This window comes from Trachinotus anak, unplaced genomic scaffold, assembly GCF_046630095.1.
Source record: "Trachinotus anak isolate AG129_WGS33_773 ecotype Australia unplaced genomic scaffold, CSIRO_AGI_Tana_v1 ptg000032l, whole genome shotgun sequence".
Lineage (NCBI taxonomy): Eukaryota > Metazoa > Chordata > Actinopteri > Carangiformes > Carangidae > Trachinotus > Trachinotus anak.
In genome coordinates this window covers 8,495,007-8,510,526 of record NW_027273883.1, presented here as the reverse complement: position 1 = coordinate 8,510,526, position 15,520 = coordinate 8,495,007, and the positions used below count along the sequence as shown (strand labels likewise).

Here is a 15,520-nt window from a genome sequence, read left to right as displayed (position 1 = left end):
TTGTAAACATCAATATACAACCACTAATGAAACGTGATGAATTTGCAACTTCAGGCGTTCTGGGGAAAGTTCTTATGACACTATCTGTCAGCACAAAATGGAATTGAACCTACCAGCATGTTTGGAGTTCACTAATTAACATGTTTCATTTTATTTGTTTAAGACATACAGAGATTAAAGTTGCAAAGTTGTGGGTTTTTGGACATTTTCTTGGCTAGTTGGAGACTCCAGGGAGTCACCGTGCCCAAAATATAGTCTGCCACATAACCTTTTTGTAATTTTCACACTTCACTGACACAAGCCAGGCTAGCTGTTTCCAGTCTTTAAGATAAGCTAATCAAACCAGGTGCTGGCAAAAGCTTTGTATTTAGCGTACAGACTTGAGTGTTGACCCACCTAACAGGACAGCATCAAGAAACTGAATAAGTAAATGTTCCTAAATTATACCTTTAAGATTTGCGAAGCAGCTCCACCATTAGAGGTTAAATGAGCTATTTTAAGTTTTACTATTGCTCTATAGCCAGTGTTAGCATTAACAACTGTTTACCTACCAGTCTTGCCATGAGCTTCTGGCAGTGTTGCGTTTACAAGACAACAGTTTGGAATACGCCCTCTGAGTAAGGCTACAGTGACTCTGTATCGGAAAGTGACAGGAAGGGGGGATTGTGCCGGAGCTAGCTGGTTAGCACGCTAACTTCAGCAGAAAGAGAGAAGTGATAAAAATAGAAGCAAAACAAGAGGGTTGCTTTCCACTGCTGGATGCAGGTTTTGGCAAGTAAATGAATGAGATGTCAACTGTCAACTGTTAACACTAACATTAACTATGTAGCAACAGCAAAACTCAGAAATAGCTCCTTTTATATGTGCTGGGGAAATCTTACACTGCCATACATCAACACACTTACACCATGTAACTTCTTTGTTGTTGTTTTCCTGTGACACTGGACTGTGCATGGAAAAACCTGAGCTAATTTCCCCTGAGTTGCTTTTTGCCTGTTTCCTTAACAACAGAGGGAAAGCTCCCCCCACACCCACACCACACGCACCACACACATGCATACACACACAACTACTGCCTCTCTCCCTCCTCTCTTCCCCGAGCTTGCCCTTTTTAGGCTGTTCCTCCTTTTTTTTTCATCTGAAAAGGGGGATAGTATGACAGCTTTTCCTGCTTCTTGTGGATTGGAGCCGGGAGGGAGAGAACTCTGTTACTCACTCCGTCTCCAACTTTGAGAGGAAGTTACCACCTCTTCCCCAGACTCTGTACACGCACGCTCAGGCGGACACACACGCTCTTCAGGACTTGACCACAGCAGCAACAGGGAATCAACAGAAACAGTCAGGGCTGCTTGTAGTGCTTTGGGGTTTTTTTTTTTTTAATTTGGAGGGAAAGAGGACTGAGATATGCAGTTTGCCTGAGGCTTTCTGTGTGGACTGAACAGTTTCAGAGGGACGTTTTTTTCTTATCACTGACTGGTGAGTTTGACAGTTCATTTCAGTGTATGGGCAGTACCAAAGAAACCCCACTGAACCACAGCTTTTCTGTTACTGAACTTTTACAGTGGATGAAGTTTTTCTGCAGTCGAGAGAATTTAAAGTTTTATTGCATCACAGGTCATGTTAATGAAAACTTCGGCAGGCTTGTTTAGAGGTGCATGTGTTTGTGATATAAAGTTTGATATCTGGTTTTCATCACAGCAGTTCAAGTTTTATTTCACGTGAAATATGAGCTCCTCATGTGAGTGTTATAGAATAGATATAGAAGTGAGAGTAGTGCTGAGTAAACTCCTTGATAAAGCCCTTTTATGCATGATGCTGACTTTTTTCTTTTTTTTTTTTTTTACAGTAATACATATGTCATATCTTTTTCCAGTGCAGCTCTATTGTTTTTGTCAGTATCAGTCCTCAACCATCTAAATGCATGATAGTGCTGTCCTGTTAAATGTATGTGTTTTCAGATGAGCTGATACAGCGCTTATAGTTGAGACAGGACAGGAGAACCTGGGTATGACTTTCCTGTGCAGCTGCACATTATTGGCTAACCTTGTGTTGATTAATTAGTTGTCACCTTGCCACAATCAAGGCAAACATCCTGTCGCTTTTTGTATTTTTTTTGTGTGGCCAGAAAGAGCAGACGTCACATAATCAGAGAGGCGAGAGACATCACAGGATTTCAAAAGGAGGTTTTAAGAGTGTACACATGGTGCATATGGCTCTATTTCTTTTTCAGCTGTTTTTAACGTGTCTACAGAAAAATTAGTGCGGAACAACAGTTAACCATATGCTTCAGCTCTCATAGCTCTCTCTCTCTCTCACTCCTCTGGACATTTGTGGTTAGCACCTCTTATCAGGGAGAAAGCGAGGTGAAGGAGGAGGGAGGTGATGGGTGGAGGCTGGGCTGGGCTGGGTTGCTCTCAGGGGTCTCCTTTAATTTATATTATCTGACTGGGCAGGCAGCACTTCAGCTGTGCCTCCTCCAGTCAATCAGATAACCTTCCATAGGATGAGTGTGAATGCTCACTGTATTTAAGTAACCCCTCCAAGGCTTCATGGCTGGAAAGAGTTGACTTCTGCATGACCTCTCCGAGCTCTTCATGCCAGCAGACTTTCTTTTTTCCAAAACCCCACTGACTCACTTATCAGTCGGCCTGTCCTATCTGTCCTGAGGATGGTTGTTAACTTATTCTATTTACCCAGAGGTCAGAGGTCAGACTCTGATTTGAACTGCTTGTCTAAACTCCCAGGGTACCAATTTGTTTGCAGGGGAGATACAGAGGGTCTCAGCCTACACAAAGTCAGGACAAGTAAAGAGAAAAAAAAACCCCACATAGACAGATTTACACAGTGGTAAGAAATAAACACAACCCCTTGCAAGAAAAGTGCTAAAACATTATTCATAATTCTTGTTTTTAATGCTTAGCTCAATAATGATGAACAAGAAATAACCACTTAAAGCCAGAAACAGGTACATGTGACGAAGCCATCTTGGATGAAGCCCTCCACAGTCAATGCATTTAGTTGATTTAGTGGGCTCACAGATGAGTTTCACCCTTTTGCAGTGTTGTCTTTTTTTCTTGCAAAAAATGCATCGTCATCATAAAACAGTACCAGTGGATGTTCTCCCTGTCATCTGTATTTAGCAGCTCTTTTAATTTTTAGTTTCTCCTTTAGTGTATGGCTTGGGGAGAGCATTAATATATCAAGAAATAAATTATCTTGGACTGTTGCAGATTGCATCAATAACAACTAGATAATTTGCAAATAAAGTCGTAACGTTTAGGTCATAAAGTATATACATATAGTATAATGTGTCTTTCGTGTCCCAGTATTACTTATACATGTGGAAAATTCTGCATGTTCTGCATAAAGAGTTCATTGTTGGTTGGTCAGGTTCTGTTTTGTAGCATTGCACAAAAAGATAGTGTAACAGGAAATGTCAAACAGTTGTGAGTTTATGGAAAAGCTTCAATATCCATAAATTACAATGAGTTAAGATTTCATGATGCCCTTCTGCTGTGATTTTTAATCCGTCTTTCAAGACTCTTCAGTGCTAGCTAAACATGGTATTACTTCAAAGTCTAACCTGACCATTTTAAATATTGTAGCCCACCAGTCGCATTTACACATCCCAGCAGTTAGTTCAGTTTTTGCCCAATGCACACTTAAAGGCACAGTACCTGACCCTAGCTAACCTATAATTTATACTGACACTTCCACTGGAGACTGGAGAATGGTCATGATGAGTTGAGTAAGACAGAGCAGAAACACACCGTGAAGGATTAATGTACAAAAACTTGAAATGCTGTCATAATGGATTTCATGGGACATATTTAAGCAAAGGCGTGAAGTCATAAGTGTCAGCCAGATCAGCTGATCATCAGCTGATGTCTTTGAACACCAGCTATATACACATTCCCATCAACAGAGTGGTCCATTCAAACTAATTGTTGCTGCTGGCAATTTGCTTTAGCTCCCGCTAATGCTAATTTTTTTCTCAATGAGTGTTAGGTACTGCAAACTGAGAAACATCCCATGTTTTTGATTCAAAGTGACTCATTAACCATTTCTTGAACCTTACAACTTTTTTCCATAGTACTCTTGGCATGTGAACAGAGTAAATTTAAAAATGGTCTCACTGACACAGTTTAGAAAAAAAATCCCTTAAAACATTCCTTTGCTCATTTCACCATTGTGCAGCAGCTGGTTTTGATTAATGCCCTTTTTAAACCCTTGTAAATATACAGTATTATGGCCATCATATGGGAAAATTATACTATAGAACATGAAAAGTTTAGTCACTACACCTTTAACCATGCTTCTCTTTAATAACCTGTGGTTCAAATAGTTGTTTGACAAGCTAAGTCCACTAGGTTTGCCTAAGCCTACACCTCTATCTTGAATACACACACACACAGAGACAGATATATATACAACCAGACACACACATACAAAGAGGAGCACACAGAAACTTAAACCTTTTCATTTTTTTAAAGCTCTGTGTGAATATTAAGTTAAACAGGATGCAAAGACTAGAACCCCATGTATTTGCTACATGTGTTGTTTAAAACAATATTAACAAAAGAGAGTTGACCCAAGATTAGTTAGTCGACTCCGGAGGCAGTATTACATAGATACAACAATCAGTAACAAATGAGTTGTATGGTCTTATGCAGAAAAAAATAGGATGATTTAATGTTCTATAATATCAGTGCCAATAACAAAAAAGCACTGAGACCTCTTTTTTCAGGGCTGTTCTCTTGTTTTGGAACAAAATCTCTCAAATTCCCCACCCCCACAAGCTAACAACCATCACAAGGCATTTCATTCTTCAGCCACAAAACAAATGACAAAGCAATATTATTATTATCGCTAAAGCATTTTCCAGCATGATGAATAATCTTTTTTGAAATAATTCTGTAAGATCTAAGCTCTGAGGAATTTACATACTCATCTCTATTGTATAAATATGATGCCACTGTCATTCAGCAGGTACCATGACAGATTACAATGCTTTTGCTGTTTCTCTAATTGTTACTGGTTGCTAGTAGAAGTCAGTAAATGCCATGGACTTTAAGGCCCATAAATATCTGAAACCATGCAACCAGCCTTCACTTTCACTACACAAACACGGTCCCTGTCATAACAACATTTCTGAACCTCGTAAATCTCATGGAGCTGCACCATGCTCATGAGTAAATGCTACAGACCCAATCATGGAAAGGGCAAACACATGTTTTGTGTCACAGAGTAATCCATAGGTCCCACGTAATTGATACAGTATGTGGCGTTGGCGTGCTGCTGGATGGTGAGCCCAGATCGATGAAAAGGGTGAGATCATGGCTCTATTTCTGGAGCCTGGAGTTTAGGATGACCTAAACCCACAATGCTTTAGTGAATCATAGAGGAATGTTGATATGAATCAGTTTCAACATACAGAAACATACACAGACAACCAGTAACTGTCAACATGCAGACACATGCTGTACACACATGCACAAATAAACCTTGTCAGCAAATATACACACAGCTGTGGTTCCAATTCAGCTTGCTACTGCCATAAGCTCTGCCTGATTTGCTTGATTGGTACCGTGATAACGTCAGTATGAAGATGGTACATGGGATATCTCCTCTTCATTTACATAGAAAAGCATTCTGACTCTGACTCACATCAGGAACACATCTGGGTGCTATTAACCACTTGCCCTAACCCCCAGCTCACTCCCATATCTCCATTACCCTCCTATTACCTGCCATAGCCCACAAAACATGTTCTTCATAGGACAAGCAGTGCAATGTGGTTCACTTTTTGTGACAAAGGGATACACAGGGATTATTTCGGGCAAAGGTTGTAGTTACTCTAAAACAAGCTGGCGCCATGTTGGCATACTGAGTCATGCTGAATGTATAACTCTACCCATGTTGAAAAGTGTAATGATGAAAGTCAAATAATATCTGCCTAGAAATGGTTTGATTCTGTGTTTACCCCTGGAAAAGTTGTCATCCTTGAGAGCAAAGCTGGTGTTCATTGAGCCTATGTCAAATAAAGTACATGCCCAAAGACAAACACATCAACACATGAGAAAAAAACAAAGCTTTCTTTCGGCTCTATATCAAACACAAAAATATATTCAAGAAGTTTGGACAAGACTGAATTGTGTAATGGAACAAAAATGTCAAAGTTTGAGTGGTGCACAAACAAGACAGGTTTAGATCTTAATTTATTTCCAGTTAAGACTCACTCAAGAGGAAACTTAATAAAAGCTGGGCAAGTGCTGACTTTGCATTCACTGGAGCGGTTTGTCTCTGCAGCTGGCAGCACACTTAAGTTCAGACGAGGGTCAAATGTGATTTAAAATGTATTCAGTTTTACCTGCAGAGGGTGTTAGAGGTGTAAGGTTTCACATCAGGATAACTTAGTATCATTGTCAATATATAAAGGTCAACATACAGTATACTGTCTCTGAAGTGCTTTTTGGACAATCTGAAAGTGATCAAAATCTTCTTTGAGGTGTGGATGAAACAATCTTCTCAATTTCCAGTCACTTGCTTGGCCTTGAAATGTTTGACCATATCACATGGTCTTCATCATCGTATGAAGTTTGCTCAGTTGTCACTTAACTGTAGAAGTTTAAAGTTTCCATGAATCTAAGTACCTTGAGGTCTTGTCATTTATGTTCGCTCAACAAATCAGGTTTACAGTTTGTTCTTGACCCTGGAAATGGGACTCTACACAGAACTTACTTGTTTGGTCTAGAGCATATAGCTATATCACCCATCTTCACCCATCTTCATCAGCTGATGTAGTTTGAGGCCCTAGAGATGCTCAGAATTTATAGACAGATTGTCTTCACTTTCATGAAAGTTGCTGTTTCCAAAGTCAAGGAGTGTTCATAACCTTTCGCTTAAGAGATGGGAGGAGTGCAACCGAGACTGGGATCAAGTACAGCTGAGAAAAATCAGTCCAATTGGACCAGAACTGACTTTACCCATTCCTCCACTATGTGTTGTCTTTTTTTCCCTCAGCATTTTGCATTCATTATATAGGGTACAATGAAAAAAGATGACAGGAATTGGACAGGGACAGAGAGGTGGGTTTGACATGCAACAACAGTCTCCTGCCAGATTCAAACCAGGAACTTTGCAGTTCTAAAGAATATGTCTTAACCACTAACCACTCTTAACCACCAATATGCCCCACACACTCTATGCTGGTATTCATTACACCAGGAAATCTGGCTACCCTTTGTGCTAATTATTAAATGCAATATTTAATTTTCTGTAGCCAGTTTATCTCTTCAAGTACGTTACATGTCTAGATGTCTAGATTCTTGCCTTCAGTTGTCGCCACTTGTCTCTTCTGATGTGGTGCACAAGGCGCAGTCAGACTTTGGTCTGGCATTCACTCTCAAAAACCTATATGGGTTTGTTTCAGAATATTTTAGTTCATCCTATCACTCAGTGCCATACTGCATCTCATTGATCCGACACAAAATTAACATAAAACCAACAATAAAAGTATTTCCAAATACTCTCCGAACACTCTGTCTGTCTGGGGTCAACCTCACCTGGTGCTCCATTTCTCTGTCCTGATGGCAACCACATGCCTGTCCTGCTTCCAAATGCAACAACCTTCCTCTCAGTCAGAAACTCTGGCAGACCTTGACATGAGGGAAGCAGCACGAACAGTTAGCACAGCTTGAATCCCAAGCTCTTAACCTCAAGAGGAACTGGGAAGAAATGGACCCCTACTTTCTCCAGAAATGTTCTTTGCAACCTTCTTGGATGTGAAGAAATCTCACTGCAGCTTCCACAAGAAATTACCTTCACCCTGTGGACTTTTGTGAATGCTTTCACAGACTCTGTAAACGGAGATCTCGGTTTGGACAATGTTTCTGTTTGCTGAGTGATTGCCTGCACTTCTGTTGTTTCGGGGGGAGCTTGAAGTTCCATTATGTTTTAAGACTTGGAGACCACTCAGGTGTGTGATGAATAGCTTGTAGAGACATCCAGCAGATATTTTTGTGATACAATTTCAGATTCTTTGGCAGTTTGTAGGTAGCTGTTAACCTTTCATCAGCGACTGAGAGAATATCTTTTTGAGTAGGAGAATGACTGAGCCAAGACAGAGCTTTGATTCTGTATATTTATTTAAGGGGACCAAGTAGAGTTTCAGAATGTGCTCTGCAAGCTGAAAATCGTGAATAAATTACCCAGATTGGTTTGTTTGATGTTGTGCATCATTAAGTCCAGACTGATTTTCTTCAGTAGCAGCCACAGAATCAAAGCAGCAACTTTGTAATGAACATAATTGAAAGTAAAGATACTATGTAAGATGCTATAAATTCTTTTGGCAGCTTCTGTGGTATCTTTTACTAGATAGAGCCTGTGTGTGGACTTCACTTTAAAAACACTGAAGTGTGATTTCATTTTAAATCTGGCTATTTTCATTCTGTAAAGCTCTGTCCAAGGCGAACCACAGAAAGATTGTCAATCATGCCAGGAATTGTTGCGGCGGCAGAGAAATTTAAGGTATTAAAAATATTTCTTTCCCTCTGTGGTCCGGCGTGTGTCATGACAATGAGGAAATAAGACCAACTTGCTCCCTTGTGTAATCTGACCTTTTCATCTTCTGTATATAAATCAAATGTGGCTTGACTCCTTGCATAAATTCAGCTCAAGGGTTATTACTTTGAATCCTTCATAGTGGAAGAGAAGTATTGTGGTTGGATGGTTTATGAAACAAGTATTACTGGTTAAGTATCTGGGGAAAATCGCCTCTATTCTGTGACAAACTTTTGCTTTGGAGGTCTGCCCCTGTTCGGAGGCAGCTGATAAATCATTCAGTTGACATCTGTGTACAGCAGACAGCTCAGTCATTCTGTCTTACACTTATCCAAGACAATGGCAGCGATGCTGAAGTAAGGCTCGGACCTGGATGTTGTCTCTGCGGAAAGGGACAAACCCTGTGGGAAGGAAGAACCATTGTGGGTATCTTGAAGTGGATGAAAACAAAAATATCACACTACATGATAGTGTGGACATTTTCATCCACTCAAACCAAAGCAAACAATGCTCAGTTAGAAATAGTGCCTGGCCTCTTCTCAGGCCATAACAGCACACCATGCTGTGTTTATGCTGGCATCAGTCAGAGCACATTTTCCTTGCATAAATAGCTCATCACTGACTGACGGATTTTGGAAAAAAAAAATAGCTGAGCTAGTTGCAATTACATTTTGTTTTTATTTAATATGAGATAAAGAGAATTAGACATATATTTCCCACACAATTTAAGCCGCATCAGGTTGGGTTACATGATTATTTAATAGTCAGCAGCGTGCAAGGAACTCAGGAAGGGGATGCCTGAGTGTTTGACCCCAGGATATGAGGCCAGGAAAGAGCAAATGATAAGCTAGCGGGGACCAAAAAAGCACTAAACATTAACGTCATAGATGTGGCACAGTGACACGTGTTGCAGTTGGCTCAGCCAGCACACTGGAAAATTTCATTTCAGCCGTGTGACGCAAAATATATCATTATTATTTGTAACTAAATTATGAAAGGCAGATGAAACCTTGTATTAAAAGCCATAAACTGCACTGAAATAGTTTTATGATTGAAATTTTATGCAGGTTTACAACATAATAATACCATATGGTGTCCTAGTTCTTGAGATATTGTCACTCCTATTGCAGAGAAGATGGTGTGAAAGCTCCCACCAGTCAGCACTCCCTCAAAACTGCAATTTAGAAATTTTGAAGTGTAAAACTTTGTTTGTTTAGTTATTTATTTAATTTTTGCCGAAGTGTAACCCTGGTACTATGTGATTACGCCGGGAGCCATGATATGAGGACTGCTATTGTTTTCATTCATAATATTTACCAGACGGTTAATAATGCAACTTAAGTTTGAGTAAAACATGATGGGACAAAATGATAGACTAAATCACTATGGCATGTCTGTTATGTTATGATGAAGGGCTCATTTTCAAGGCTGAAGGGAAGGGCAACATCTGTAATACAAAAAGCAAATTGGGTCACCTGGAGAATATGACTGAAAGTTGAGTCATGGATAGTACCTAGCTGGGGAGGAGAGGGTCTGTTAATAATTTCCTACTTTGGGTAAAACAAAAACGCAACAAAAAGACACAGCAGGATAATTAGTGTTTAGATGGGCTTTGAACAGGTCTCTGCCTGTCGTTAACCACCAGCAACAGATGCCTGAGTCCTGATGAAGCTCAGGTTTGCTGCATTCCAGTGTGAGAGGAGGCCAGTTACTGTACTGTAGGTGTCCAATCGTTAGCCTTGACCTTGGTTTGAAGAACGACTGTAGTCATCTGAGCCGCTCACTTTATTACCCTTGAGACAAAAACAAAACATCTTATTGAAAGCCCATGTTCTTCAGCTATGCTTGGATAATGATGAATAGATTCCATTAGTTGGGGGGGTTGACTCTGTGGGAGGGAGGAGATGAACTTCTTCATAATTGAAAAGAAAGGAAGGAACTCTCCAGGAAGACAGTGCGTAGGTCCATCCCTACGGTGTGGAGCCTAAACAAAAGGCCCATCGTCTCGCTCCCATGGGGACAGAGGGGGTGGCCTGGAAAGCCCGTTGCCATAGTGACCTGCTCTGTCACTTAGCCCCCCAAGCGCTGTCTCAGTCAGGCGCTGTGCAGTGTACATAGGATCTGCCAAGAGTCAGCAAGATCAGAATCTGCCCTGGAAAGCACAAAGGCTCTGCTAAACCAACTGCAGCTGGTGGAGAAGCTTTTTCCTAAACATGGCTATGAGCTAGAAAACTTCACAGCATAGTAATTTTCACAGCCCTAAATCTACCCACCTGGCATGTAAAGCACTAACCCCCAGCAAATTAATGGACTTTTACTGAGTAAGGGAAAGTGATTCTGGGGCTCTTGTTATAGGATTCCTGATTGATTGTTGTGGTTTGAGCTGCTAGAAACATGCAGGTACTGTGATGTGGCAGGGAAACCTCAGATTCTGTCACATTAAACTCCCCCCCTTATTTGCACTTTTTAAAAGTGAGCTGAAATTTCAATTCCACATGATTTTTCCGTGAAAACAACTATGGTGATATTAGTCCTGTATAATGACAAGTCCTGTCAGCTCAGCTTTCCGTACAGTGCTCTGGGGTGGTACTAAGCAATAGCTAACAACATCAGACCCACAGATGGTTAACAGCATGTGAGGCCTGTAGAACTTAAGTGATACTGTAAACTGTTTTTAGTTTGTACCTGTACAAATCCAATCAAATTACATTTAAGACGTCATCAATTTTGGTAATTACAGTTTTGACCTAGCAAGTATCCAAGCCAAAAGACAAACACCAATGACTCTGGTTTCTTAGTAAAAATATAAGGTTGACTATAAAGATATTGTCTGCTTTGCTTTTTCAGACAGCCTAGACATCCCTGTGCTTTTGCAGTCTCTGTGAATATACCCAGCATAGGCTCAAGAGAGCTCGGTTGAACCACAGGCAACTGAAAAGCCTGCCGCTACTCTCTTGCTTGACTGTGTATCCTACAATAGGCCTGTCACTGTTTGCATTGCAGACACCTCAGTGAGTTTGGTTCTAATGTAGCTTGACGTCTGTGTGTATGTGTGTGTGTGTGTGTGTGTGTTTGCTCTCGTCTCAGGGTGGCCAATTGAACTGTTTAGCCTGAGGAACAAAGATCACGGGCCCTGATCCAACAGCAAGGGAGAGAAAGAGAGAGGAGCGTGATCATTTTTGCATCCATTCTCCAACCTCTTATTACACTATGAGCTGGGACTGAGGGCGCACTCCAAAGTTTCATTTTGTGGTAAGTTTTATTCTCTGTGTACTCCTTTTTTGTGTTTACTTCTGTTTTTACAGGAGAATGTTTGCCGTGTTTAAAAGTTCATTAGCAAGCCACATTACATATGGTTTACTGAAAGCTGCATCAACAAATAAGCACAAATGCTTCATAAATCATTGAGATATTCACACCATGATAGAGATCAGGCATTCAGGTTATCAGTGGTGTAATTTGGAGGTAAATGGAAACGCAAACATGTGGTTTGTGCAATTTGAGGACATCCATATGATCCATGTGTAGGCATAGTGACATGTGGTTCGACTTAGGGAGCAGTGCACACAGGTTACAGTTGGACGGCTTCAGAGTTCGTCATCATTTCACATGAACAGAGTGTTTTTTTCCACAGCCAGCCACAACACAAAGCACATGTTATATAATAGGGAATAGTGCTAACATTAACTGGAAGGATTAAAGACACCCTCCTCTTAGTTTGAACAGGTCCCGTTGCCATCAACACTCTCATGTGGCTCATGGTGCAACACCATGATGTCATCAAGCCAGGGAGGTGGAAATTGTTAACAAAAAGGGAAAGTGGAGGAGAAAACCCAGAGTCAGCAGGAACAGGCTGCAGGGTGGAGAAGGAGGGGAGCAAGGGAAGGTTAACAGAGGAAATACAGAAAGACCCAACAGCACAACACGACCCTGGTGTGGTATTCCATACAGGCAAATCCAGTAAATGTTTTGTGTCAGATGAGAAACAGACTTGAAGACAAAAGCTACTGAGTGAGGAGGTAACATGAAGGTAACATAGAGGACTGGATACAGATAATTGCTGAAAACAAAAAACAGACTGCAAAGGACAGTGAACATGAACTGCATTTGTACCTCACCTAGCGAACGGCTCCACAGGTTTTACTGTAAGAAAGACTTCCTGGGGAGAGTTAGTAGTCACCACTGTATACAGGAATGGTTAAAAACACAATAGACCTCCTCAGACTAACAGGATGCCAGGAAGATAGACAGCTTAAATGTCAGGGACACAGTGTCCAAACATTACAAATAAGTCAACAACGCACTGGCCATTTCCTCTGAGCTTCACAGATTGATCTGGGAGTCCTATCAGGGAGGAAAGAGTCCTTTGTGGCTACTTGGAAAACTGACACTTGACCTCATTTATAGAGGGCTGTCATGATTCAGAGAGAATGGCAGAGGCAGAGAGCCATGTGCCAAACGTATTATGACGATCCCAGATGAAGCCAGTACTTAAAGAAAACACAGAGAAGCTTTTGTTTGACACTTGGAGGCCTCATCCCACCCACCCCGGAGGCATATGAAGAAGTGCTGTGGTTAGTGGGCTTGACATCCAGGCACTGCACAGAATATATCACTGGAAGAAGGGCTCCTGGAAGAGCATTAATAGGATGTCTAGTTGCATTATAAACCAAATTCAGATTTAATATGGTGTCAAATGTTTGTTGTTTTTCAGGTGTGAAGAAAACAAAGTCAAGATCACCATGGATGTGAAGAAAAAGGAAATGGACCTCCTGAGCAACAGCATAGCTGCTTATGCACACATTAAAGGTAAGTCCCACTCTGCAGCCCAACACAGTACCTACACTGGCCTGTGTTCATGATGTGATCTTTAATGAACAACATTTAACTCTATCTGATCTGTGCTATTTGTGTTCTTTCCATAGCAAACCCAGAGAGCTTTGGCCTTTACTTTGTGCTGGGAGTGTGCTTTGGCCTGGTGCTGACACTCTGCCTCCTGGTCATCCGCATCTCCTGCAAGCCACGGACCAACGTCGCTCCCTCCACGCCTGAGAAAAAACAATTAAAGGACATCAGCGAGGAGGAGGAGGAGGAGAGTGAGGATGAAGAAGATGAGGAAGTGGAAGATGTAGAGGCCCCAATCCCTTTGCCCAGCACAGAAATCCCTGTTGGTAATCACAACAGCCAATCAGATGGGACGCTGAGTGTGAATGTATTTACTTCAGCTGAAGAGCTGGAACGGGCGCAGCGACTGGAGGAGAGGGAACGTATCATACGTGAGATCTGGAGGAATGGTCAGCCCGATATCCTGGGGACAGGAACAGGAACTATTGGAAGAGTACATTACTACTAAGAGGCTGCAAAGGAAATACTGTAAACTCTGTGGAGGAGTGACAAAGACCTTTGAGTGGACCTGGTGTCCCTGAAGCCTACAAGACTTGAATAACCTGTGTTAGATAAACAATGACACATGGAGACAAGACAAACAGTGATGTGCCACCTTTGATATACTTGGCTCTGACAGAGCTGAACTTCGTGATATTGCACTTGTCGTGAAGCAATGTTATTTTCAACTGACTATATGAACTTAAAGAGATGTCTTAACAACTGATTAATCTGTATGGAAAAGAGGAAGTATGAATGTGGGGGCGAAGGACGCTTGAAGTAATCAGTCTGTTAAAATGTATGGCGCTTAAGGACAGAAATGCACACAACTTGGTTTATGTAGGCTATGTAATATTTGAAAAATGAAAATATAAATAAGTACAATGTATGTACTGTATGTTGCAATGAAGATTATTTGTTTGCAGTGAAAAGGAAATTACATTGTTTGAGTTAACACACACAAAGATTACACATACAATATAATGCAAGACAATTAAAATTGGAGTCTTTAATTTATAAGTACATTACATCCATGTCTATATTTTCAGGATTAATTCTACCAGAGGAAATGACAGACTTAAAGTATTAAGCTGAAATAATTTACCCTTGTTTCTCTTCATAATGCTCAAATGTCACATAAATAAACAGCAGAGCTCTTCTTCTACCTTCCTTTGGGCCATGGATTTATAATCATGTTAGAAAAAGTCTGACAGTCTATTTTTATCAGTGTGATTAATGGAAAGGTCTTTTTTTCTTTTTGTCATTTGTTATTTTTGCTCAATGTCTCTCTTTCTTAAGGTTAAGGAATTAGGTTACAGTTTTATAATAAAATGTCTGGAAACTCCAAAACAGGCCTCTTGTGACGGTAATGTTTCTACAAGGCTCGGGTGGAGAGCAACTGATAACAAAGTGTAGCTATAGGATAACTTTGAATGAAATTATTTGAAAAAATAAATAAATAAAAAAATTATATATATATATATATATATATATATATATATATATATATATATATATATATTGAGGAGACCTATATCACTGAGACAACTTGGCACCGGATGTAATTTCTATCAAGCGCGCCTTTTGGGTGAAGTCCGTTTAACACCTGCTCACTGGTTTGTCGGATCTACTCCTGCTCCGCTACCAAGTATTTTCTACACACACTTGCCAGCCACTTTACTTAAACTCGATTTTATGTATTAAAAGTTTGTATATTTGCGTCGCTTGCTCCCATCGCCGGTGTCATCAGCGGCCCTCTACGTCAAGCCGGAAGTCACCTGGAAACGTGGGACCACATCACAAAGCTAAGTCGCCCTGTGAAGTGTTTTATTCTGGCATGTATTGTGACAGATGGTTGTCTGCTGAGCTGCCTTTGGTCATGATTGTAGCCACGCCAGCAGTGAGGTGCTGTGGGTTGGTCTTTGGTTGATCCAGTTTGGTCCAGATGATTTTGAACTACTGGATGGATTGATCAAAGATTTTCATACAGATGTCCTTGCCAACAAAAAGATGAGACAGAATACACACTTAAGTGAGCCCTCTATGGCCTACTCCATACAACTCTTACATTCAA

The 15,520-nt window shown here is 40.8% G+C and overlaps 1 protein-coding gene across 1 annotated transcript; it reads left to right on the top strand.

Moving 5' to 3' along the window:
- The first annotated feature begins 1,214 nt into the window (after positions 1-1,214).
- eva1ba (eva-1 homolog Ba (C. elegans)) lies at positions 1,215-14,616 on the top strand. Its single transcript, XM_071468951.1, has 4 exons — positions 1,215-1,476; positions 11,650-11,814; positions 13,277-13,371; positions 13,488-14,616. Exons 3-4 carry the CDS (start codon positions 13,305-13,307, stop codon positions 13,913-13,915), a joined length of 495 nt encoding a protein of 164 aa, XP_071325052.1. The 5' UTR covers positions 1,215-1,476; positions 11,650-11,814; positions 13,277-13,304; the 3' UTR covers positions 13,916-14,616.
- Positions 14,617-15,520: the final 904 nt, after the last annotated feature.